This window comes from Poecile atricapillus, chromosome 6 (genome assembly GCF_030490865.1).
Source record: "Poecile atricapillus isolate bPoeAtr1 chromosome 6, bPoeAtr1.hap1, whole genome shotgun sequence".
NCBI lineage: Eukaryota > Metazoa > Chordata > Aves > Passeriformes > Paridae > Poecile > Poecile atricapillus.
In genome coordinates, this window is record NC_081254.1 from 36,014,484 (window position 1) to 36,040,632 (window position 26,149).

The following is a 26,149-nucleotide window of genomic DNA, read 5'->3' on the forward strand; positions in this document are numbered from 1 at the left end:
TGCATGAGGGATTGAAAGCAGAATTTGAGGAGTGAGAACCATTGGGATTAAACATATGGACTGTGGGAGGCTATGGAGCAACAAGCTCTGAGATATGGATGGGTCTTCTTACTTTCTAGCACAGTCACACGTTGTCATGAATCATTTTCAGGTTTTGGCTGCTCATGATCTGTTGGTTACTGGAGAATTGCTGAGTCAGAGAAATCTGGGTTTAGGATGGAGTTGCAGAGGGATTTATCAGAGAATCATGGAATCATGGGCTGCTTTGGGTTGGAAGGGACCTTTAAACTCATCCCATTCCCACCTCTTGGGTGGGGACGCCTTCCCCTGTCCCAGCTGCTCCAGCCCCAATGTCCAGCCTGGCCTTGGACACCTCCAGGGATCCAGGGACAGCCCCAGCTGCTCTGGGAATTCCATCCCAGCTCCTCCCCACCCTCCTAGTGAACAATTCCTGCCCAAAATCCCATCCAGCCCTGCCCTCTGGCACTGGGAGCCATTCCCTGTGTCCTGTCACTTCAGACTCTTGTAGTCTCTCTCCATCTCTGTGCAGCTCCTTGAGGCACTGGAAGGGACAATGAGCTCACCCCAAATATTTTTTTTCCAGGCTGAACAATCCCAATTCTCCCAACTTTCCCCACAGCAGAGCTGCTCCATCCCTCTGCTCATCCTGGTGCCTGCTCTGGACTCACTCCAGCTCCTTCCCCCTCTTGTCTCTTGGCACCTCCAAGGCTGGAGCCTGCACAACCTCTGGGCAGTTTTTTCCTCTTTCTGCTTCCAGGGAAATTCTTTTTCCTTCCCCTCCAGCTGAGCCCCTCAGGTGACACCTGAATTTCCCTTTTCATCCTCAAATCCTGCAGGCACTCAGGGCAGCTGAACCCTGGGCACTGGGCAGGGGAGGTGAAGCAGGAATTACAGAATTCCTTGTGGGTCACATTAATTGGATGACACAGCATTAGTGCTTCACATCCTGGAAAAATGGGATCCAGAGAAGCACTAATCACTTGAAAATGAGCTTAATGCACTCCCCAGCAATCTCTGCTAAATTTCCTGTTTCAGCTCAAAAATCAGCCCAGCCTGGGATCCAAAGCACTGCCAGCATTCTGGAGCCTTGGAGATCCATTTTTTTCCCAATAAGCATCTTATAATCCAGAGATAAGATGAGAAAATGTAAATTAATTAATGTGGGTAGGAAATAAAAAGGTGATGAAAATTGCTATTCTCAGCATTGAACCACCTGATTTTGTTAAGCTGTTGCTATCCTAGGGATTGATGCCTTATGCTCACTTTTTATTGCCACATTTTTTTAATTTGAATAATTAATATTTAAGTATCTAACCTTTACAACTGAACTTTTTTCCAGCTCTGTGCTGCCTGCTTAACTTTTATCCCCATATTTTAACCTCTTACACTCCTTGTATTGATTTACATTTGACAGATTCTAATAATACATTTTCTGCTGGATAGTGACAGTCCATCTTAAATTAATATAAAGTAAAAACACAGCAGCATAAATTAAAGGAGTAAAAAGTAACCAAATTAATGGTTGAGACAGCTTTGAGTGATTTTTTTTCCCCTCACAGAACTACAGTAGTGGAATGTTGATTTGTTTTCCTTCCATGTCAGAAATTGGGATTTCAGCTCCTAAAAGTTACCTTCCAGAAGCTGAAATTTCCTTGTAAAAGCTGTTGGAAATTCCTGACCTCCCTGCCTAAAAGGGAAGTCCAGCAGGAATTCCACAAGATGCTTCTTCCCAGAAATAATTCACGCTAAAAGCCTGAGAATAACACACAAAATATTCAAGAGAAGCCCCATTTTCAGATTCTTGATCAAGGATTAACATTCCTGTGGGATGGGAAATTAAACAGGAGCAGAAAGGGCAGGTCCAGGAAAAGATAATAAAAAATAATAAAATAATAAAAAAGATAAAGAATAAAACAGGTTGGGAACCTTTCAGTGCACCTGACTTTTGGATATTTCAGAATTGCTGCAGTTTCTGCATTTCAGTGCAATTCCTTCTTAACAGCAAGATTTTACTGCACTGTAAAAATTGCATGTTTACCATGATATACAGAATTTTTATTGAAATACCTCAGGATTTAAATTGACTTTATCCTGGCAATACCCCCTGCTAAAACTCCTTTTCTGTCTTTAAAAATGGTGCATCAACATCAGGCAGAAATTTGTGTCGTGTTTGTAGATGATTTTGGAAGTGTTCTGTGACCTCATGATTATTGAAACCACTGGATAAAATGATCAAGTGGTTGGATTTTTTTTACAATTTGATCACATTTTTGACTTCTGTTTTAAATTCTGCCTGAACATGGCTCCAAGGAATAGTTTTTACTGTCACTTTTAAGGCTGTGGCTGTTCCGGTGCACTGAGAGAAGGTGACAGTGATTCCTGGCTCTGGAGTTCCAAGTTCCTGAAACTACTGCAGAAATAAATCACATTTTGAGGAAAATTGAATACCCAAATGGGGATGTCTTTCTTTTCCTCCTGATTTTTGAAGCAGCTTCAGGTTTTGCTAATTTGTCTTTTTGCTACTGTATAATATTTGATCAGTTTCCTGTTTCTTTAAAAAAATGAGAAAGCAACTTGATTTTCCCTTTTTTTTTTTTTAAGGAATATATAGATATTAATTTTTGGAATATATATTATATATTTTATTCAAAGAAATAAATATTCTTCTTAATATAAAGAGAAAGTAATATGAAATATATTTGTAATCCTAGCAAAATTTAGTATGCAAAATAACTGTATTCCCAAAAGGCTCTTAGAATTTATTCCTGACAGTATTGATATTTTGGATGCTAAAAACCTTTTAAAGCTTTTTTGTTGCTTTCTCCACTGTCTCTGGCTTTTGTGCTCCATTGTGTCAATACTCAGAAATTCATCTTGAGGGGGAAGAATTTAATTTCCTGAATTTCTACCTCCTCACCTGTGCTCTGCCTGACACTCACGATGCACTTGGGTAACTCAGTCACTCCTTTAAGATGTTGTTTGAAAATAAAGATTTGAAACAGCTGTAAATATATTTTTTTTTTAGTATTAAAATGTTGAAAATTAAATCACATTCCAAAAACCTACACAGTCAATTAAGGCAAAGTGAAGGATTTTTCTTGAAATATTGATTCATCCCATAAGGGCATTATTTATATATATTTTAAGTCTCTCCTGTGTTAATTGGGAAAAAGAGCTCAAGACTAAGAACCTCCTGCTGAACCTGTGGCAGGTTCCTCCAAGAACTCAGGGATTTCTGAACAGTTTGAATTTCTGTTCCTAAAAGCTCTTTCACCCTAAAGAGAGCTCAGGTCACTCCCTGCAGCATTTTCTGTGCAAAGCCTTGGCAGGGGAGCTGCTGGATTTAATCCCAGCCTGGATTGGAACTGCTGCCCTTTTCCCAGAGGGGTCAGGGCTTTGTGGAGGAGCAGAAGTTCCTACAGGACATCCCAGGGCTGCTTTAATCAGGAAATTCCTGGTTTATCCCTTTGCCTGATCCTGTTTCCAGAATGGCAATCCCCTTTTCTCCTGCACTGGGAATTCTAAACTGGCACCAAGCTGAGCTGGATTTGCTCAAGCATCCCCTGCAAGCGTGGCTTGGGGCAAATATCCAAAGGAATTTCAGGTGGGAATGGGGAGCTGGACCTGCCCACTCCACCTCTCTCCATGGGAAAACTCTCCCAGTTTGCTTTTCTGGAGTAATTCCATTTACATTGAGTGCAAGAGTGGAAGCTGGAAGTTTCCTTAACTTGAAATCCACTGAGTAGAAATGAAGATTTGCAAAAATTTCTGGCTGGATTTTTTTTCTAGCTAATGGGACATGGATAATTCCTGATGGAATTGTGCTGTGTTGGACCTCCAGGCTGCTCTGAGCCAGGAATTGCACAGCAAAGGGGAGGCACGGGAGGCTTTGGGTGTTTCTGTGCTTCTGAATTTGGCTTTAAAGGAGGAAAAAAGACATCCATTGGTTCCTGCTCCTGCACAGAACCTGCTGTGGTCAGTTGGAGGTTTCCATCCTTTTTTCCTTTATTTCTGTGCAGTGAAGAGAAAGTTAATAAATAAATAGCTCCAGCTCTTCTGCCTAAAGCTGACTGAGCAGAGAATTACAGAGTGAGGGGGGAAATCTTACATTGGTGCCTTGATTTGAGTTTCTGTCTTCACTGGATCGTCATTTTTGTGCATTTTCATTTGTGCTGCACTGCCTGAGACACGTTTGTGCTCACCTCACCTGCTCCTCCTGCAAACAGTTGAATTTTTTGGGACTCCAGAGAAGGACAGTGAAGCTGTCAGTGTGAAACATCATCAGCCTCATGATGGCTTCACCTGATGCCCAGTGCCTGTTGTTCCTTCACTGGATGTGCCAAAAAAAAAAGCCTGGATAGGAATTTCAGTTTATAAAATCAGAAATTGGTTTGGGCTGGGAGGGATTTTAAAGCTCAGCTCATTCCAGCCCCTGGGCAGGGACATCTCCCACTATCCCAGGGTGCTCCAACCTGGCCTTGGGCACTGCCAGGGATCCAGGGACAGCCCCAGCTGCTCTGGGAATTCCATCCCAGCCCTTCCTCACCCTCACAGGGAGCAATTCCTGCCCAAAATCCCATCCAGCCCTGATTTCACTCTCAAACTGTCGATGGGATCTGTATCTGGTTCTCTTTCCTCTTCAGACCCTCTCTCCAAATGACTTCCCAAGTCCAGTTGTTATGGCCATAAAAATAAATCTAAAGTAGGTACAGTATAAAAGTAAATTTAAAGTTCACTTGTTGCTCAGAAAAATCCTAAATACCTCCAGCAATTTAAAACCAAAGCTCACACCTTGTAACATTTCCCATCCCACAGCTCTGCTGCCCACAATCAGCTCTGATTTACACAGGGCTTGAATTTTATGGCTTCAGTGGAATTAAATTTCTGTTGTGTTGATTGGAACATCGAGGCCAGCCTGCATTTTGATGGAATCATTGCTCCCTCCCAGGAAAAAATGGGAATATTGTTGTTTTTAAGGTACCTGTAGATAATACATGCACTGTTCCTGCATGTGTCACAATTGGCCGTGTCCTGACCGGTCCGATAGGAAAGCCTGCAAAGACAAGAACAGGAAATCAGTATAAAAAAACTTCTTTATTTTAAGTTTTTCCCTTCCATGACTGTTTTTGTAATAATCAGAATTTCAGGATTAGTTTTTTACCTTCAATATTGAATCCAGACATTAGAAAAATAGCATCAAAAGTGCCCTATTCAGCTTAAATTGAGAAATTACTTCTTTGGGGTGAATAAATATTTTCTCCACTTTTGCTCTAAGCAAACTCTGAGCATTAAACAATAAATCAAAACACATAATTCATTATATCAGGAGAGTGTACAGGCTATAATAATGCAAAATAGGATCTGTTTAGGAATTTTGGGGCTCTCAGTGAGGTCTGAAGATTTGTTGTAGGGATGTTTGTGTTGAAAGGAAGAAAATACCTTTGAAATGCCATTTTCTGTGCTCCCTTAACCTGCAGCTTTGTCACTCTCTGGTTTGAAGTCTCTTGCAGCAGTGACTTCTCCTTCACCTGTGCTTGTTCTCTGCATTTTAATTTATTTTTTTTTAATTAAAAAGTGGTTTTTAAGGTATGCAGGTACTTTTTTTATACATAGAAATGTCATAAAAATAAATATACATCATTAAAATAGAAGAGTTGCCTGTGAAGATGAATGACATGCAGATATATTTAAAATGAAAATTGAAAATTCAATATTTGTGCATTGCTACTTAGATTTTTCTTGGTAAAATCACAAATTTAGGCTCTTTTGAAGTTCCTTTTAAAATGACAATTGAAAATTCAATATTTGTACATTGGTACTTAGATTTTTCTTGGTAAAATCACAAATTTAGGCTCTTTTGAAGTTCATTTTAAAATGACAATTGAAAATTCAATATTTGTACATTGGTACTTAGATTTTTCTTGGTAAAATCACAAATTTAGGCTCTTTTGAAGTTCATTTTGGTTTGTTATGTAGAAGCAGGTGCTGACAACATTTCTTCCAAGTTGTTTTTAGAAGAAGCAGAGAAATAATTTGTCCAGGGAACTTTGGAGATGTGGAAAATGGACCCAAGTGAGGATTCCTTCAGGGAATGAGGTTGTGCCCTCCAGGCCAGGCAGTGCAGCTGATTGAACTCCAATTACTGCTTTTTTTAACCAGGGGCATCTCTGCCCCTTCCCTCCCCTTCCCTGCAGGGACAGAGCTCCTCTGCTGCCCTGACAATGAGCAAAAATAAAAAATCCAGCATAGGAAAAAAAAATTTAAAAAAATAAAATTAATTTAATTAATTTTTTTACCTGAAAAAACATCCAGCCTGTGCAATCTCAAGTGTTAATGGGAAATTCTGCACCAACTGTTTGATGTGGCTGTCCCCAGGATGAAAAATCAGCATTTGTGAGGTGCTGCAGGCTGTTTGTGTAGCTCAGAAAATGATCAGCTGGGCCTGTGTCACTTTTCTTTAGCATTTTAAGGATTATGAGTGGCACAGCCAAAGGCTCTGGGGCTGTGGGTGCAGCTCTTGGCACAGTGGTGGCACCAGTGGAAGTTCAGAAAAGGGTGAATCCACTTCTTTTAAGACTTTTTTTTTCCTTCTGAAAGCAAAATGCAACGTGGAGTTCTTGCTGTTCTGGATGGTGGTTGTTATTTGGCCTCCAAATTGCTTTTTAATCAGAGGAACATGCTCAGATTACCAACATTGCTGGTTTTTAACGTCACACAGAAGCCACATCATGGAACCATGGAATGGTTTTGGTGGGAAGGGATTATAAATCCCACCCATCCCACCCCAGCCATGGCAGGGACACCTTCCCCTGTCCCAGCTGCTCCAGCCCCAATGTCCAGCCTGGCCTTGGGCACTGCCAGGGATCCAGGGGCAGCTCTGGGCCTCCCCACCTTCCCAGGGAACAATTCCTGCCCAAAATCCCATCTAAACCTCTTTTCATATTCCCAACCTGGAAAATAAAATTTGAGATAAATTTAGGGTAAGAGGTAATATAAAAGTGGATTTTTATTGAAGGCTTTCAGGGACAGATATGGAAAGATGCCTAGAAAAGTCTGCCCTCACAGTGGTGAGTACATTTCTATAGGTTTTAGGAAATTAGCATAATTGATGAAAGTGCTAATTAGGAGGACAGGTGGTGATGCAGTTTTCTCTAGGTTAAGTCCCTTTTCTGGAGTTAGGCACTAAATGAAATGTATCTTGGAGAGTTTTTCTCAGCCTTGGTAGTTGGGAAGAACCAATGTAGGACAGGAGTCTTGTATTTCTCAGGGCTTGGAGTTCTGGAATTTGTGCAGTTTTTTTGTCTAGGGGAAAAGTCATGGAAAATTATTGGGAAAATGAGCCATTAATAAAATAGGTTAGAGAGCTCCAAAATGATGTGAGAGAATACAGAGAATACAAAAGGAAAAAAGGCAAAAACCAAAACAGTGTCAAACCCACCCTCCTTCAGATGTGCAGAGGAATTCATACAAAACAAAATGTCCATTTGGTGTGTTCCTCCTTATGGGAAATACCCCAGTCCTGGTTTATATTTGCTCTTATCCTCTCTAAGAGCAGCAATTCCTGATTTTCATTTCCCCTCCTCAAATCTTTGAGAAGCTGACATTCAAATTGTCCCCACTATGAACCTGAGACTTGTAAAATGGGTTTTTTTCTCAAGCTATTGATCAGCTCCTAAAAGCTCTAACTAAAGATACAACATTTAAAGTTTACAGATGAGTTGGGGAAGGCCTTTATTTACTGAGGACATAAAGAACAGTCAATAGCTGCCTTCAGAGGGATGTGGCTCTGCTCTTTATAGGTAAAGCCATAAATGCTCAGTGCTGGTGCCAGCTTGGTTTGGTTGTTTTGTTTAAAGTTGTTTTCCACTTGGGACATTTCCATTCTTATTTGTGGCCCTGCAAACAGCTGGAACTGGATGATCTTAAAGGTCCCTCCCAATCCAAACCATTCTATGATTTGATGGTCTTTAAATGCACAATAATTCCAGATTTCCATATACTTAAAAAGGTATTTGCTGGTATGAGACTGACTTGTTAAGCTGATGAAAATGGTCCTTGGATGTAACTGTTTAAAAATGAGATGATTTTTGGATGATGAGTTTGAAATCCTGATCTCTCAACTGCCACATTCAGCTCCACTTGGTTTTAGCATCTTTGCAATTCTCAGTCTTCACCGGTTATAATGAAAATATTCGTCTTCTAGTTGGATTTAATTATTGATTAAATCTTCTTAAAGCAGTTTTTCCTTACTGAGTATTTCTAGCTTTTCAGAGCTGATTTTTGCATATTTTCTATTATTTCCTTCCTTCAGTGATCCTGTTAGAATTCCCTGAAAGCCCCAAGAACGCTCCATGGTGTCCCAGTGTTTGGTTTCTGTTTGGCAGTTTCAGAGCTCTTTAGCCAGGACTGAATTATGTGAGTGTTAGAACAGTATAAATTCAATTATTTCTCTAAAAATTAATCTCCTCATGAAAGAATTCTGTTGTTGATACCCCAGGGCTTTGGACTTTTACTTTCTTGTTTTCACATCATTTTCTACACAAACACTTGCATGGAATTCATCTCCTTCACGCCAGCAAAGATTTCACTCCTGGCACAGCATTTCCATGCAGAGTTTAGTCAGTGAGGTTGATTTTCAGTGCAGACTTCCTGAAAAACAGATTTTCCATCAGTTTTAACTCCTAGGAATGATTTGAGAGCAGAAACTGGATACCAGGAGAAGGAGAGCAGAGTTTTGGGTGATGATGCTTTCCTTGTGCCATGCAGTGTTTTGAGTAAGCTGCTTTTTTTCCTTCCTCCTAAAAATAATTTGGGAACTATTCCAGTGTAGGAGAGAGACCAAAAACTTTGTCCTTTGTTAGTAAACCAAGTAAACAAGTAAACCTTGTTATTTTTGGTAAGAATAAATTGTTTCAAATGTCAAGTCTTTGACAAAGCAAAGTTTCCTACAGCAAATCTGTCACCTTTTTAGAGAAAGGGAAGTTGGGTTTGGCCTGGTGCAGATCCCAGGGATGTTCTGGAGTTTCAGCCTGTTCTGTGTGAGATGTTCTGATGTCCACTGAGGAGGAGCCATCGCTCCAGAGCTTCATCCTTTGTAGCTTAGATCCTGTATTTTCTGTTTCCACCTGGATGTGCAGAGCTTGGGCAGGTCACGGATAAAAACCCAGAATCAGTTTGGGTTGGAAGGGACCTTAAATCCCATAAAATTCCATGGGCAGGGACACCTCCCATTATCCCAGGGTGCTCCATGCCCTGTCCAGCCTGGCCTGGAAGGTCCTGGAGCAAGGATGGATGTGGCTGAGTTCGGTCTCTCTGCATCTCCCCTTGGAAAGGAGATCTCATCTCCAGTTTTTCACACATTTTTCCATATTATCTTCAGGAGACTTTCATTTTCTGGCAGGTTTTTGGTTTTTTTTTTTAATGTTCTGGGCACAACCTCAGCTTAACCTCAATTAACACTCCCAAGTATTAAAATATCATAATGAAGAAGAACCATTTTGCTGACATGGACTGGCAGCAACTAAGAATAGGCTGCAATTTTCAGAGCAGCCTAAGGGGATTACACTCTAAATCCCTGTGAAACACAGAATTTGTGCACCTGCTGGAGGCCTTTTTTAAAACATACCAACTTTAACATCAAAATCTTTGCATTTGAATATTTTTTTTTGCCTGTATAAATTAGGGAGACCCCATTGAGCTGGGAGAGGGAAGCTTAGATCTGTGTATGTTGATTTTTTTTTTTTTTTAAATGGGAATCTATTAAAAACAAAGAAAAAAAACTCCTAAAAAGTGATTTAGAAGGATTGATCTATTAGATCTGGATATTCTCCCTTCTCTGCTGGGACTCAAGGAATAATTGATATTAACTGAGTCCCCTAATGGCAGGGTTTTCCTGATGTGGCTGTGGTGGGTACAGAGCAGGATGATCCTGATGCTCCTCACACTTTTGATGGATTTTCATCAGCAAAGAGGACAAACAGACTTCAAGAATATTTTTTTTTGGTTGATGTTTGTTATTTAAATGTAATGAAACAAATGATCTTAAGCAGGCAGTGGGCCTTTAAAGTGTGTTTGAAGTGACACTTCTGGCCTTGCTCAGAGAAGTGCAGGTCCTGCTTCTCCTGAAGTCTTTGTATTAATTGGAGTTGTTTTATTATTTCCTAGAGCTGCTGGGACAATTCATAACACAGCTGGTTAAACTTACTGATCCCACAATCCCAGAGTGGTTTGGGTTGGAAAGGATCTTAAAACCCACCCAGCTGCACCCCCTGCCTGCTCCAAGCCCCATCCAACCTGGCCTAATGCTGCCCACCTTTACTGAAAAATGCTTTAAAAATCAACACTTGGGTGGAGAACTTCTCAAAATCTTTGTTTCCCACTCTAAAGTATTACAGAACTGATCATTCCAATAAGTGTGCTTCAAGAGAAAAATTGGCATTATTATGATGAACATAATCTGCCTTTTGGCACAATTAAATGACTCCACTTTGTCACGAGAGCTTTATTTGTCCTTATGACTTGAGTAAGGCAGTTTTCAGCCACATAAAATGCAGAAAAATCTCTTGTACATCTTTTGCATCTTATTTTAGGTTAAAATAAATCCTGCTTAGCCCTGGAGGTTTATTCTGCCCTAGGAAAGATTTACCACTTTAGTTCAATGGGAAACTCATACAAATACATTTGTATGAGCAAAATCTGGTTTTTAGTGGGTGAAAACCTCTGGTTTCTTTAAGAACTTCAGATTCTGCCCCTAAACCAGGTCTGGGCAGGTCTAAACCACCTTGGGCCAGCTTTTGGCTCTTATAAATATGTTTTGAGACATCATTTTCAAAGCAGAAAGATTGTTTTAACCTTTTTGCTGCTGTGTTTTCCTGAGGTTGATAATTACCAATTAGCAGTTTGCATTTAGAGATGATAAAAGTCAGGATGGATGTTGTGCCTGGAGGAATTACCTCAAGGCTCTTCTGGATTCAAACATGGATTTGTTCCATATGTTTCAGGCTCTGGTGTGCTTGGGTGATTTTTGGTTTTCCTCATAACTATTTTTTTATTTTCCATAGTTTTGTTGTCTATTTTTCCTGTTTCCCATAGTTTTGTTTTCCCCTGGGAGCACTCGGAGATGGCTCTGAGTGATCCCAGCTTTGTGCTCCTGGGTGGATTTCTAACAAAGGATTAACTAAACCTCAATGAAAACAGTTTTCCTCTCAAAAACTCAATCCCATTCCACCTCCTGCCATGGACAGGAGAACTTCCACAATCCCAGCTTGCTCCAAACCCCATCCAACCTGACACTCCCACCCTGAACACTTCTCTCTCTTTTCCTTTCAAGCTGATATGATTGATTTGGCTGAAAAAAATCCTTTGCCATCTACAGAAACTCAATGGTGAGATTTTTCAGGCTCTTTCCAAGACACTGGTTTGTCTTTTGCTGTATCCTGACAGTTGGAAGCAGATGACTAATTTGCTTTTTGAGGTATTTGCACTGTGGGCGTACGGCACGACTCCCACGACAGCAATTCAAGTGCTTTCACCCTGTAAATACATTTTGTATTATACTCAGGTTAGTCAGGGAGTGTTTTGTTTTGTTTTTTAAATAAATATATATTTTAATAGGACTGTTGAGTTATTTTGAAAAAAAACAACACAGTGAGAACAAAGAGAATTAAAATGTTTTTCAAGTGAAATCATAAAATCTTACAGGAATTAGGTGTGTACAAGGTCAAACCTCTCTCCTGAATATTTGTGCCTCTGCTGTCTCATCAGAAAAATCAGGATAATTAAATTGTCTGCTCCAGGTGTTAATAACAATCCAGGGAATTTGCTCTGGTGGAACCACAGCTGCATTGCTGGTGTGTAATTCTTAGGCACTTCCAGCAGGTTCTGGGAGCACATTCCAGGTGAGGCTGGGGTGAGCTCTGTCCCTTCCCCCTTCATCCCAAATCTCTGCTTTGGTTTCCCTTGGATGGAGGATTCAGGGCTGGATTTGGGGTCATTACCTGGATCAGCTCATCATCAGATCTGCTGCACCCCCATCCTTTCCTGCAGCATCCCACTGCTCTTACACACCCAAATCCATGGAATTTTATATTTCATTTTGTGTGTGTAACTCTTGGGAGCAGCTGGGGTGATGTGGAATGGTGGAAATCCTTGTGCCCTCACAGCTCCTGCTGCTCCCACCCTGAGCTGAGGAGTTCCTAAAACACAACACCTGGGATTCTGCTTGGTTGGACTTGGAAATTGAGGCTGTTCCCAGGAACTGTTTCTATAAAGGAGGGAAGATGGGAGAAATCAAAATCTGTGGTATTATTTCATCATTTTGCTGTGATTAAGATTTCAGTGCAAGCTCAAATACCCTTTGTGCATTATATCTCTAAGCCCACACTGGCTTCAGATAATAACTGCAGCAGCCAGACTTATTTAAAATTCCAAATGTTGTGCAGTAGCATAAAATTCAAAGAGGGAGGAGAATTGCTGGCCACTGATGGTGGTGTTTGTGTGGAGCCAGTGCTTGGGGTTCCAGTGGCACTCAGGGCTCTGGGCTGGTGACAAGGTGGGAATCAGGCACAGGTTGGACTGGTTGTCCTGGAGGTCTTTTCCCACCTGTATGATTCTGGGATTCTGTGCTTGCAAGAGGGATGGGAAAATGTATGGAGATAAAAAACCAGCAGGAAGGATCATGGAAGTGCTGAGCTCTGTCTGCTGCAGCCTGAGCAGGTCCCAGTACTTGGAGTTTTCTCATTTCCTTGGATAATGGGAATTTGAGGAGAAACACACACCAGGAGTGTGGCAGTTGCTTGAGTTTTATCCACAGTTCCAGATCCCACACCTGGGATTTCTTCAGAGCTTGTGTGGATGACAGTAATGTAAACAAATGTCTTAATTATCAACAAAATGACCTAACTCACACCAGGTTCAAACCATTCCAGAGGGTGAACTTCCTTCTGAATGCCAAAATACCTCTGCTGGCCTCTGCAATCCAACCTCTCATCCTGAGGAGTTACTGGACCACCCCCAGCTTCTGTGGCTTTAAACTGGAGAAAGGTTTGGGATATTGGGAAGGAAGGAATTGTTCCCTGGGAGGCCCTGCCCAGCTGGATCCCTGGAAGTGTCCAAGGCCAGGTTGGACATTGGGGCTTGGAGAAACCTGGGACAGTGGCAGGGGATGGACTGGAATGGTCTTGAAGGTCCTTTCCAACCCAAACCATCCTGGGATTCTCTGATATTGGAATCAAGGGGGAAAAATCCCAGTGTTCCCCCATATGGTTGTGTCTGTTCTCTTCTGGTTGGTTCATGCAGTGATTAATGGGGCACAGATCATCCCCCATCATCATCCTCTTAGGAAAAGAGGCCCAAACACAGTTGGGAATGTTTGGAGGGATTTCCAGGCTCCCTTGGAATGGCAGTTTTCCTTCTCTTTGACCTGGAGCACTGATCCCTCCATGACATGCAAAAACCATCCCAACAAAGCATCCCAAAAAGCTCAGAATTGTCCCAGTTTCACTTCACTATTTTACTAACCACTGTTTAACATGGGAAGAAAGGTTCCATGGCAGGGAATTACTCATCCATCTTCAAAATTCCTCTGTTTTGGCAAAGCTCAAAGCAAAACCTGGAGGAGCTGTGGGACAGTGTGGACACCTTGGTTTTGTCCAGGTGTGAGTGAGAACAGTTCCAGCAGTGAGCCAGAGGTGGGATCACGGAGGATGGACACATCCATGCCTGGCAATTCCTCCCATCAGTTTTCCTCAGGCCACAGATCCCAGGATGTGTGGGTTGGGAGGGACCTTAAAGATCATCTCATTCCAACCCTGAATCCAGCTCAGCTCTCCATCATCTCCCAGTTCTTCACCTTCACTTTCCTAAATGTGCTACACAGGAGCTTTTTTAAGCCTGTCCTAAATCTGGAGCCTGGCGTAGCTGGAGCCTCTGCAGCTTAAAAACAAAACACCCCGATCTTCAGACAAGCCTTTTTCCTCTTTCTTGCCATTTTTCCTCAGTCAGGATAAGAGATAATTGTACCTTTGTGCAAGCACAGGGGCTCAGAAGGAGGTGTCAATTAGAAATCAGTTGTTTCATCTCCTGGTGAAGGAACAGCAGTGAGAAATTTAACACTGTAAAGCTCATTTTGGTCCCATTTTTACAGGCTCTGCATTCTGATAGTGCCAGCAGCCAAGCTGCAGTTATTAAAGGATTATTCTAATTGTGAAAACATGATAATTCCTTACCTCTTTTTTTTTTTTTTAAAAAAAAAAAAAGGACTGATTTAGCAGGAAAATTTTCCTTGCAGGTGTATGGTTTGGGCAGCTTGGTGACATTGGGAAGCTTGTGATCCATGGTAATTCCTATGGATATATTTAGCAAAAACACTGTTTGATTACACTTGTTTTTATTCTTTCCTTAATTGACTCCATCAGTGTTTCCAGCTTTGAATTGTGGACATTTGCTTTTATTGGCCTTTGTGTCCCTGCAGCCAATCTGCTGGAAAAGTCCTGAACCTTAATTTCACTTTGAAGCTGCTGATCCCGGGCTGGAACAGGGAGCTGTGGTGGGGAATGACATTTCTTCTTGGTTTTAAAGTCCAGTGAATAGCAACCAGATAGAAATCAAATTATTTTTCTCGGTATTTCAAATAAGTTTCCATTGAATTGTGCCCATGCAGTATATGCAGATAAAAAGCTGGACTATATTAGCAAAATAAGTTCTATTTTCTAAGGTTCAGAACATTCCTAGTGGCATTTTTTTGGGGGAGAAAGCAGAATATTAATGACAAGTAACTTTGCTAAAGTGATTATTCCTTTTTTTTTCCACATGTTTATTCCACATTCTGGTTGTTGTTAAGTGTTCACTTTTCCCTTTTTTTTTTTTTTTTCCCTCATTCCCTTGCTGAAAGCCTCCCACCACTCTGTTCCTCACAAAGGATTGATAGAAAGTGGCTCTGACAGCAGGGTTATTTAAGAGCTCTCAATCTTCAATGTTACAGTACCCAGGTACTCTGAATTATTACACATTAATGTTCCAGGATGTCTGTGAACTGTGAGACTTTGCCCTTTTTATCCACTCTGACAATCTGATCTGAAACTTGGATTATCAGCCCCAGAATAAATGTGTCCAACTCTAATGAAAAAGCCTATCAAAAATATAAATCTCATCCTGGTTTGAAGGGCTGTGAAATGATGTGCTCTGAGATACTCCTGGTACCTGCCTCTGGACATCCAACTCCAGATGGGTTTTAGGGAGATAATACAGAAAGAAAAAAAAAAGAAAGTGAGGTTAAAAAGGTGAAATTCGAGTTTAAAAAATGGAATTTGAGGTAAAAAAAAATGGAATTAGAGGTTAAACCTTAGGTGATGTTGGATATTTTACCTTCAGTGATACTGGATATTTCAGTGATCAGTTTTATATCGTCAGCTTTTATTGCTTGGTTGGTCTGGGATTTTTTTACATAAGAGAATTTTAGGTAAGAGGAGTCAAGGGGATCCCATGGGCTGGCAGCAGGTATTGGAATAACCTCCAGGGGTTTTGGAATATCATGGAATAGTTCCAGTGGTGAGGTGTCAGTGTGTGCCTGCTGTGCTCCAGCTTTGGGGAGCAGGAAAGGGCTGGTTCAGAGCTTGGAAAATCAAATTTCTTAAAGGGAGGGAAGGTAAATGGACTTTTGGTGTCTCAGTAATGCTCCTGCTTTGGGTTGAGTGAGCAGCACTCAACCATTACTGGCCCAAGGATCACAAGATCCACAGAGCTCTGATTTGTGCAAAAATTACTCCTTTTTCCTAAGGTAGATGTGTCCAAAGAGATTTCCTGCCTCAGGAAGGTGGATGGTTACAGTTTCTGAGGTGTTTGGGTGTATCTGTGTTTGGGAATGATCTGTAAGTGATGCACACCCCAAAATACTGCAGCTCCAGTGACAGAAAAGAGGGAAGAATTTAGGAGGTGGTTTCAGGGATAATGAAATGAGATAATTTCAGAGGTGATTCCAGGCAGAATGAGTGGATATAAAAAGGTCACAGCAGGAAATGAAGGCACTCATCACAGTCCTCTTCCCAAACTGTTCTTACAGCATCCCAAACCCTGGAGTCTCTCGGAATATGACACAATTTGTGCATCCCAGATGTGATTTGCTGCATTCTTTCTGCTTTTCATGTATTTATTTCTAGTGGGCTTTCTTTTGTAGTTAAGCTTATCTATTGTTTCCCTCCATTTCCAGGTTTTCTCTCAGAAATGATCCTGTTAAACCTTCCCTTTGCCAGGGCTGCAATTGAAAAAAAAAGCAAAACAAACCAAATGAGGGGGGAAATCCCAAACCAAGCCCTGTCCTGTCATTCCTGGAGCTGGCACATCACTCCCAAAGGCTGTGCTTTCAGAGGCTTTGCTCTTGTAAACTCCTTTAAACTTCTTTTTCTCCAGCTGTGAAATAAGGAGCTCCAGTTTGGAAGCTGGGGGGGATGGATTGAGCTGGACAGCAGAGGTTGGTCCTGCCTTGCTCTGTCTCCTTGCTCTGAAGAGCTGGGCTGGCTCCTGGAAGGGAGCAGAGCAAACAACTCAGGCAATAATTGCTTTGTCTCCCTGATTTGGGTTTGCCATCGCTGCTGAGCAGGAGGATCACTCTGGGTGACCTTGAGCACCAGTGCTGGCTGTGCTGCTGGGGCAGGATTTGGGTGAGGATGCTCCCTGCTCTCCTCTTCTTGGGTGCCAACCTCCACCCACACACACAATATGGGCTTATTTGCTGCTCAGAAATGAGAATGTGAGGCACAAAAATCCCTTAGTCATTGAAAAACGTGCAATGACATTTAAATTCCATCCATGACAACGTGTTCTCTCAAAGCCTCTTGGAAGGAGTTTGTTGAGAGCTCTTTAAATTCCTGAACCACTGCTGACTAATAGAAGAATATAAATTAGCTCTGAAACAGGTTCATTTAACTCTTGTCTAATGTGTAGCATTTGGCCTGGCAGAGCCAAAATACTGTGACTTGTTTTTGTGTGGCAAATTGAGCACTTTGTTTATTAAAATTGCTGATTTGTTGTATAATGAGGAGGGCCCAGATTACTGTTCCTTCCACGGGAAGGATTTAAAGGGCAGGTCACTGCTGTTCTGCAGCAGCAAAGTAATTCTGATTATGTGCTCATCCTCTGTTCTCTATTTCACAGATCTTCGTTAGCCAGGTTTCAGAATGATTAACTTGCATTTTGCTTGCAGTCCTGTCAGCCTTAGTGATTCTCACACATTTGGCTTCCCAAATTCTCCTCTGAGCACAGACAAATATGTCTGTAAAGTGAGATTGCTGATAATTTATCAGAATAAAACCAGAGAATAAAGCTGGGTTTGTGTTGTGAAGCTGCACCCTGCATCATGTAATATTCAATGTTTTTTTTAACTCTGAGCTGGGACTCTTAATTGAAGCTGCAGCTCTGCACTTGCTTCATGCATGACTTAAGGCATCCAGCAATGTTTGCTGGGATGTAATTGGCTTTTTTTGTAGAAGCTTCCACACAGAGAGGTAGAACAGCCATTTTGCCAAAGATTTAGTAAATAACGAGGAACATAACACAGGATTTTAATAATGCCCTTTGATATTGGGAGGGGGATCACAGTTTTTGTGTTTCTCCTCCTGCTCCAGTGGCTTTCCCCTTCCCTTCAAGCAGGGTTGAGTGCTGGCTGTTGTTGCTAATTGCAGATGATGGAGCACTGACATTTTCAAAAGCACACACAGATGATGGGCACCCAAAGGATGAGACTGCTGCCTTCAGAGATGCTGCTACAGTTCTGCTGGCATCGACTCATTTAGTGATGAATTGCAGTAATAGCAGTTCAGGACCTACAGCATATTAGTGAAAATGAATCCACTGAGCACCAGTCCCATGGCACTGCAACAGCACTTAAAGAACACTGATTTCCTTAAAGGCAGAAAAATCTGATTAAGAAATTTTAGTTGGGGCTTTGTTTTTTGCTTTTGGTGGTTTTGTTTTTGTTTTTTTTTTTCCCTTTTCCAGCAGCGTGTTATTTGTATTTGTTCCTTGTAGCATGTGCTGTTCTAAGGAATTTAATGTACATCAGAAAAGTAGATGAGTTCCATAAATACAAAACGTCTCTTACTGTTCTAGCAGATGGAAGATGCTACAATAAACAGTAGAACTGCTTTAAATTCTTGATCTAAACTGACCTAAAACCTGGTTATAACAGGAAAAAAGCTCAACATGCTGGCACTGAGGGGATACGTAATAGTTTACACAGGGTCTGTGGCAAAGATGTTGTAGGATGAATGCAGCAATTGGCAAGAATTATTCTAATAAAAGGATGGGGCAGCCTATTATTGCAGGAGTTGTGTAATTTGAGGGAGCTGGGGATAAAGACAGGCTTCGTGTTAATGATGTGTTGGTGTTTGCAGGAGAACAGAGTGTTCTCCCAGCTCTGCAGAGAGGGATCACTGCGGAAGGTCCTGAGCACAAAGCTGTGCAGTCTCCTTCCAAAGCATCCAGCAGCCACAAAATCAGAGGGGTCTGGAGTGCAGGGATGTGAAAATACACAAGTGTGCATCTCCCTTCTTCTCCTTCCCTCCCCATCTCAACATCCTCCGTGGGCAGCAGGGTCTGGGACATGTCTGGGGCACGTGCAGGAGCAGCTGGAAGCGGCTCCAGGAATAAAGCAGTGCTAATAAATAGGCTCTTCTTGGTCAAGTGAGTCTTGTAAACTCCAATACACGAGTCTGAGATGCTGTAAAGATATTCCAAACTGGGATTTATGCATAATTTCACCATTTTAGGGCTAATACAGCTTTGTAAGGCTGACAGCTGCAGAGGAATTATTTGCAGACAATCGTGGCTGGTTTGGCCAAGATCTGTTTTGTGCCAAGGGCAGGGATGCACTCCTGACGTTGGCTGCATTAACAGCTCTGCCCTGTCAGGGCAATGAAAAATCTGTATTTGCTGCACCTGTACCATCTTTGGGAAGGATAAAATCTGCATATGTAACTGTATGGAGGAAGCAGAGGATTTATAGCAGGTGACTCTGGGGGTGATGTGGGTGTTTGTGCACTCAGGGTTCTCGACGAGCGAGCGATGAGTTACGATGATGATGATGATGATGAAATAGTTTTCTGTATTTTGTGAGTTGAAAAGCAGCTTGGCACTTCTCCCCAAAGCTCCTGCAGTTTCTTAAAGTTAAGAAAGTCAGGGGAGTTCTTTTTCTGAATAATTACTTTTTAAAAAAATTGAATGATAGAGTTGTTTAGGTTGGAAAAGATCTTTAAGGTCATAGAAACCTGTGTGGCTTTCAGGTAGGCCAAGAAACGTCCCAGTCTGAATATCCAGGACTTGATAATTGATCAGGATGTAAATAACAATATAACAGCTGTAAAATAACCTCAAAACTCAACGGCTGTGTTGACAGCAGGATCCAGCTAAGACGATTTTCTAATGCCAAACATTTTGAGTTGAAGGATTCACATGATTCCCACATTCGTAAAGAAATTTAAGATGTACCTTTCTGACTCAAAAGCAGGTGCTGCTTCAAGTAGCATGAGCTGTTGGTTTCTTAATTTTAAAGTCCTGATCTCTTCTGGGCAAATTGTGATTTAATTACAGAAGTATTTCAAACCACACAAACAGCACACATACATTTTGAGCTACGTTCCCTGAATAAAGATGAGGGAACTAAGGTGAGTCAGTCTCCAAAACGTTTGTTAAGGTGATAAAAGATGGGTTGAACTAACCAGGTAAAGACTAGAGGTTGTACTGAGTTATAGTTTCAGTATTTTTAATGCCTTATGGATTGATTTAAATAATGACAGTTAGGGATGAACACAATTTTATTTCGTTCTGATTGGGTTTGTTGTGTTTAGAGCTGTATGAAAGTTACAAAGAAGACTTTGATATTCAAAGTTTCCATTTCATTTCCTTCTGAAAGAAATACCACGAAAAATTCAGGTGAAAGGAAACCAGAGGAGATTCATATGCCATTAAGGGAATTACATTAGGAGTTGTAATAATATCCCTTAATCTTAAAAAGGTAAGTCTCTTACAGAATTAAGGTTTTGCTGCTGCTTTTCATGCCGTGTGAGGAATTATGGCTAATGCAAGTTGCTGATGTGAAAACATCCTCGCTAATCCTGTTTGGAGAGTGGCTCGTTCTCCTTAGAAAAGGCACAAGAAGATGTAATATGGGCCCTTCGTTAAATAATTACTTAATTACACCCTGGGACTGGCAGATAGCAATCTGAATGCTGCTGGCAGGTTTCTCCTAAAGCAGCAAAAGTCCGTGTGAGGAGCGCCACGTGCGCAGCGGCAGGGGCGCGTTGGCATCAGCAAACTCAAGGTGGAAAAGACATTTCAATCAGCTCATACTCATGAAAAAAGCTTCTACTCACCCTTCCCTGTGAGCTTCTCCCTTCTCTAGCTCCTGTATAACACCCAACAACACTTTGATGGTCTCCTGACTAGAGCTGATCAGGTTCTCCATCATCTGAAGCTGCGCTTTCAAGTCCACAACTTCGGTGTGAGGCACGATTTGTTGGCATTCCTGGCTCACGGCCACGGCGGTCCGGCAGGGCTGGCTCTCCTCCATGGGCGCCACGTTGACCTGCAGGCTCTGGTCACTACATTCTGGTGCCGGGCACTGCGCCCGCGCCGCACAAACTCGGGCATCTCCGGCCGGGGGCTGCACCCCGTTCAGCTGCACCGTCCTCTTGTCGTCCTCCTCGGGGCACGGCCCCCAGTCGCCCAGGCCAGGCAGGTCGGGCTGCGAGGCCGGCAGGTAAACGGTGGCCACTTCAGTCTTGAAGACCCTCCCGTGGAGGGGCTGGGCGGCCTCGTCGCTCCCCAGCCGCGCCGCCGCCGTTCTGCCCCGGCCGGGCGGCCGCGCCGGCTCCTCCTCGCCGGGCTCGGCCAAGTTGGGCAGAGGAGGCGGCGGCTCTTTGGGAGAAGTGTGCAAATCGCTGCTTTTCCAGGCCTCGGCGCCGTCGTCGTGCGCGGCGCGCTCGGAGATGTGGGAGATGAACTCGGCCGTCTGCAGGCTGCCGGCCTTCCTGCCCCACGCCGCGGCCTCGCCCGCGCCCCGGCCCTCCCTGTCCTTCACCTCGATCAGGAACCCGTTGTTCTCGCTCGGTAACGTGTCCACGGTCGAGGCGCTTTTCAGAATATTCCCTTTTTTCCTGTCCAGAGGGAAGGTCTGGTAGCACTTCTTGAGATCAGGGGAAGTCTGGACTCCTGTGCTCTTGGTGACGTTGGGGATGGACCTGCGGGCGGGCACCGTCATGTACTTGCGGTAGGCCGTCTTGTAGGAGATGGCCTTGGCCTCCCTCTTGTCGGGGTCCTGCGTGGAGGAGGTGGAGAGCTGCTTGTCCCTCTGCTCGTTCTGGGCCTCGCAGATATCCTTGAACCTCACCTGCAGGGCTTTGTTCCGTTTCTTGATCTGCCGGTTGGGATCCAGCGCGTATTTCATCTCCAGCGCCAGGGAAGCCGCGGGCTCGACGTCGCTGTCCGAGGCGGTGAGTAAGCATTTGCTGGGCTCCTTACTCACCATGATGCCTGCAGCCAAAAACAGGGCAAAAAGCCTCAAGTTACAACAGAAATGTTATTTTCTCCCCTTTTTTGCAATATTTGAGCCACGTTCCTGTGATCCCGCTGAAAACGGCTGCGACTCGCGACCGATGCGCTCGATTCCGTCAGGTCGCAGCCCTCGGTGACTCCCTAGAGATTTGTACCTTAATGGTGCTTTTTATCTCCATCTGTTGTGAATACCTGCTCCTCAGAGAGGAGCTTTCCTGGGGACAGAAATTTTTCCACAAATGTTTTCCCAGGATAAGAAACATCATGCCAGGGCTTCCCAGAAGCAATTTCCTTCAGGAATATGTGCTCCCAGGAAGCCAATCCTCTGAATTTACCTGATAGTTAAGAAAAACTACAGTGAAACTGAAAACTGAGTGTCTTTGTCCAAGTGAGGAAAAGTTGAAATCTCTGCCCACCCTTAATCCTCCTTTAATGCAAACATTTAGTAGCAAGAAGTGTCAAACTGGCATTATTTTTAGCGTGTGCTTGCTTACCAAACACAGTTTTGCTGTGTAATGTATTCAGCGTTCTTTGCAAGGAATTAATTGGTCGTTAGAGGTGTCATTATTTGGATTTTTATAAAAAATTTCCACATGGCTAAAACGAAATGCAGATTAATTGTTACTAGCAACTGGTTGGTAGTGCTGGATGCGTAAAATTTATGAATTAGTGAAGTTTTGGAGGAAGTCAGCAGTGCATCAATTAAGGTTTTGCTTCAAATGCAAAACAACTCATCCTTTCCTAGAAGCAGTAATGTGCCTTTACGACACAGCTGCTTATCCCAAAAGATCCCAAAGCACTAAAAACCCTCCAAACCTGTGATGATTCACAGAAATTAACTTAATCTGCCATTGAAATACAAGCTCCTCCTCAAGGAGGAGAAGATGCCAACTGCTTAACAAAGCATCTCCCCCCAAAAAACCCCAAACCCCAGTGGTTGTACAGATCATAGGGGATCTGGAGTAGCTGCATAATTAAGATTTCATTTTTATACCTCGTTTGAAGTTGTAATTTTTACTTTCCCTTTGCGCAAATTTCTCCCTGAGACTTGCTGAATTACCAAATTCCCACTTAATCCAAACATTCTGCATATATCTCCTGTTGAAACCTTCAGAGGGACTTGGGAGAACAATGTAAAACAAGTAAAGGGACTTCCAGGTGTACTTGAAATATATTTTTAATTAAAATTCCTTTGTCTATTTAATAAAATATGTGAAACTCATGAAGAGTTAAGTGCCATAATAGCATCTGTTTTAGAAAGCCAACTCAGGGGCACAAGGGAATGAATCCTTGACTAGTCTATATTTAAAGTAAGAAAGCTTAATGAAGAAATCATTTTCAGTGGAAAACGGAATGTTTATGAGGTTTAAAAGTAACACTTCCCTAAAGATACACACAGATGTGCATGGCACAGAGCCCAAGGTCAAAAATCTCACAAAAACGTGTCATCACTTAATGTTTTTTTCATGTTTTAATTCCCTGGCCCCGGTAATTTGTGAAGAAGGAACTGAAATATTCTGGAATCCCCCTAGTTTGCCTTTTTCTGTCTGACTTGTGATGCTCAGGGAGTGGTGAGGGAGCTGCATTCCTTGGAGAAGGGGAAGAAGTTTTTCTGTGACTCTGATGTAGTGCAAAGTCTGTAGAAGAAGCAAAAAGAGGGGAAAATTCAGGACAAAACCATTTAAATAAGGGAATCTGAGATTCCAGATCCCAGTTTTCAACTGGATATTTTATATATACCAGCCTAGGATGTGATACCAAAGTGACCAAATCCCTGTTTTGGGGGAAAAGAGAGAATAAAACGGAAATTCTGAGGAGGAGTCTGAAGATAAAAGTAGGGTAGAGGGGTAAGATGAGTTATCCCTGTGCCCTTAACACATGAGGTATAAATGGGACAGATTTTGAGGGGAATAAATCAACTACATTTGAATGTCAGGAATTTTTTGTTCCTAAATAAGGAGTTGGTTGTGGGGGAACATCAGTGTCCTGTCCTGGCCTGTTTGGGCTGTATTTTAATTGTGATTGTGTTTGTGAGTGAAGAGATGCCTTTATTTGAGGGACACATCAGAGCAGGTAGGGAGTAGAGGCATCCATCATTTTATCTATCTAGGGCTGGAATTTGGGAATGTTTTAGTGAAAAATGTGCTGGCTAAGAAACAAACCTGCTCCTTTGGCTTGCAGCTGGACCATATTAAAATCTATTGTAAAAACTGCTGTCGAACCCCAAAACTCTGCACTTCAGATTTGCTGGAAGCAAATTTTCCATAACAGTTTGGTAAATGAATGATTTGACAAAAAAACACCAAACCCTAAATACAAGAACACAACAGACATTACAGCCATTAGTTCCAAATCTGCCAGTGGGAAGTTTCTGAGCTCCCAAGAAACTGTGGCAAAAATGAAATGTTGCATTCACAAAGATGTGAAATATTCAGTAACTGTGTCTGAAAAAGCCACATTTTTACCCAAAAAGGCTACAAAAATTGGCTGTTAGCTCTGAAAATCACCCTTTAGAACCATCTCTTAGGATTCCCTGGAGTTGTCAAAGTGAGTTTTTGGGCACTTGGTTATTTGACAGCAGGATCCATTAACATGCAATTTATTTTCAAGTATTGGCTTGATATTTCATTAATATCTGTGACCTGTCTCAATTTTCAGATTATTTTACCTCCCACTTGAATCCCATCATTTTTGGGGGCTGCAGGATGGATGGCTGGGTTGGTTTGGGATGACTTCCCATTGAATCCATGGGAATTCCATTCCATTCATCACCCAGCTGAAACCAGGAGTCTGGAGATATCCTCCAGAGTAGATACATGGGGAACTTTATTTTGCAGTTAATTTTAAGCATGTCTTTAATAGCCAATAAATTGATTCTTCACCAAATTGCTTGTCTCCCTTTCCCAACTGCACAGGCCTGATTGATTTAGCTGATGCAGAGTTTTTTATTCCCACCAGTAGCTGGGAGTAATAATTTTAGAGATATCTGTGATTAAGAATGACAACAACCAAAAGAAGTCGGTATTTTTTTGAAGCCTTGCTCGGATCCCGGTGTCTCTTGAGGGGAATTCTCTGTGCTCAGCTGATAAAAGAACAGTTGAGCAAAGAGTCAATTGTGAGTTAAACACTTCACAGGGAAGAGTTGATAAAATATTTCCTGTTGGCTTTCATTGTTGGTTTGGACAAAGTGTTGCCTCCTATTTTGGTTTATTTAGGCACTGCCACAGCGCCGTCTCTGCAGGATTTTTGGATACTTTAGGAAACTGAAGTATCTGAGCTGGAGTTTCTCAGTTTATGCCTTGTGCTGTCAGGGGGGTAATAAAGCCTCTGCATTTGAATTTTAGTTGCAGATGCCAATTACATGCAGATAATAGAGTTCAACTTTTTATCTGTACTTACTCCAAACCAAGAGCTGATTTGCTAAACTAAATATTTAAGTAATCACAAGCTTAGTTTTGGGTTTTTTTGCCTTGATTTGTTTATAAACTTGTGGCTGATTACTCTTAAGCAGCATTCCTCTATGTTTGAATATGGAAATAAATTAAATAATAATAATAATAGTAATAATAGTAGTAATAGTAGTAATAATAGTAGTAATAATAGTAATAGTAGCAATAATAGTAACAATAGTAACAATAGTAACAATAGTAATAATAATAATAATAATAATAATAATAATAATAATAATAATAATAACTAAAAAGTGATGCACAGAGAAGCTTTAAATCAGTATGAAATCTTCAGGGTAATTATGGAAACCACCAGTTAGGTGGCACAAATCTTTGCAGGACCTTCACTCTGCATCCCAAACTCTGCAAAGTCACTGCTCTGGGAAGAGAATTCCAATGTGGAATTTCCAGACTGGTTGGTCAATGAGGGGAGAGGAGAATTTGGAACTCACCTTGCAATTTCCATTTTATCTCTGTCACTTTTATGACACAGAAGCAGATTCAGGATGTGTTAATACGCAGAGTGGGCTTAAACTTTGCGGGTTCTAAATGCAGATGAAAGGCACAGATTTCAGTCCTTGGGTTTCCAGAGCAAATGAAGGTTTTGGAGATGCAGCTGGAAACATCTGTGCACGTATTAAGAGTGTACAGGAATTTGTGGATGGATGGATGGGCTTAAAATAATGCAGAGAATTGTAAATAAATGGCTTTTTGCATGGAAAATGGGAAGTGAATCTGCAGCATCTTTGGGCTTCTGGATATTTCCAGGCTGGACATTCTCCTGAGAAATCCCCACTGCCTCAGATATAATTTTTATATGCCTAAATATCACCTTAAGCCACTTACTTTGCAAAAACTATTCGATGTTTATAAATCATAAGTGTATCCATGGAATATTTATCCAATTGTACTGTTAAAAATAAAGAGCAGAAAGAAACTCAGGTTTACTTTATAGAAACAAATCCAGATTAGAAACCTAAGATTAATCCTAAATATCCCATACATTTTGACTTCATTAAATGAGTATTTTTATTCTTTTCAAAGGAATCTAATTGTTAATTAGCTGACAGTGTTATTATGTTTGAAACATAAAAAATTATTTAGTATCATCCTAAAAGTAATGTCCAGTAAAGAAG

General features: G+C 41.8%; 2 protein-coding genes across 6 annotated transcripts in view; one reads left to right on the plus strand and one right to left on the minus strand.

Annotated features, from left to right (window-relative positions):
* The window catches only part of DOCK1 (dedicator of cytokinesis 1), a 266,167-nt gene that overhangs the window by 92,710 nt on the left and 147,308 nt on the right, over positions 1–26,149 (plus strand). The window lies entirely within an intron of this gene.
* Positions 1–26,149, minus strand: part of INSYN2A (inhibitory synaptic factor 2A) — a 40,818-nt gene that overhangs the window by 6,879 nt on the left and 7,790 nt on the right. Inside the window, exons 2-3 of the mRNA XM_058841876.1 lie at positions 20,385–21,543; positions 5,003–5,074 (exon numbers count right to left, since the gene is read on the minus strand). Coding sequence (XP_058697859.1) covers positions 5,003–5,074; positions 20,385–21,538 — 1,226 coding nt within the window. The 5' untranslated portion in view covers positions 21,539–21,543. The remainder of the gene's footprint in view (positions 1–5,002; positions 5,075–20,384; positions 21,544–26,149) is intronic.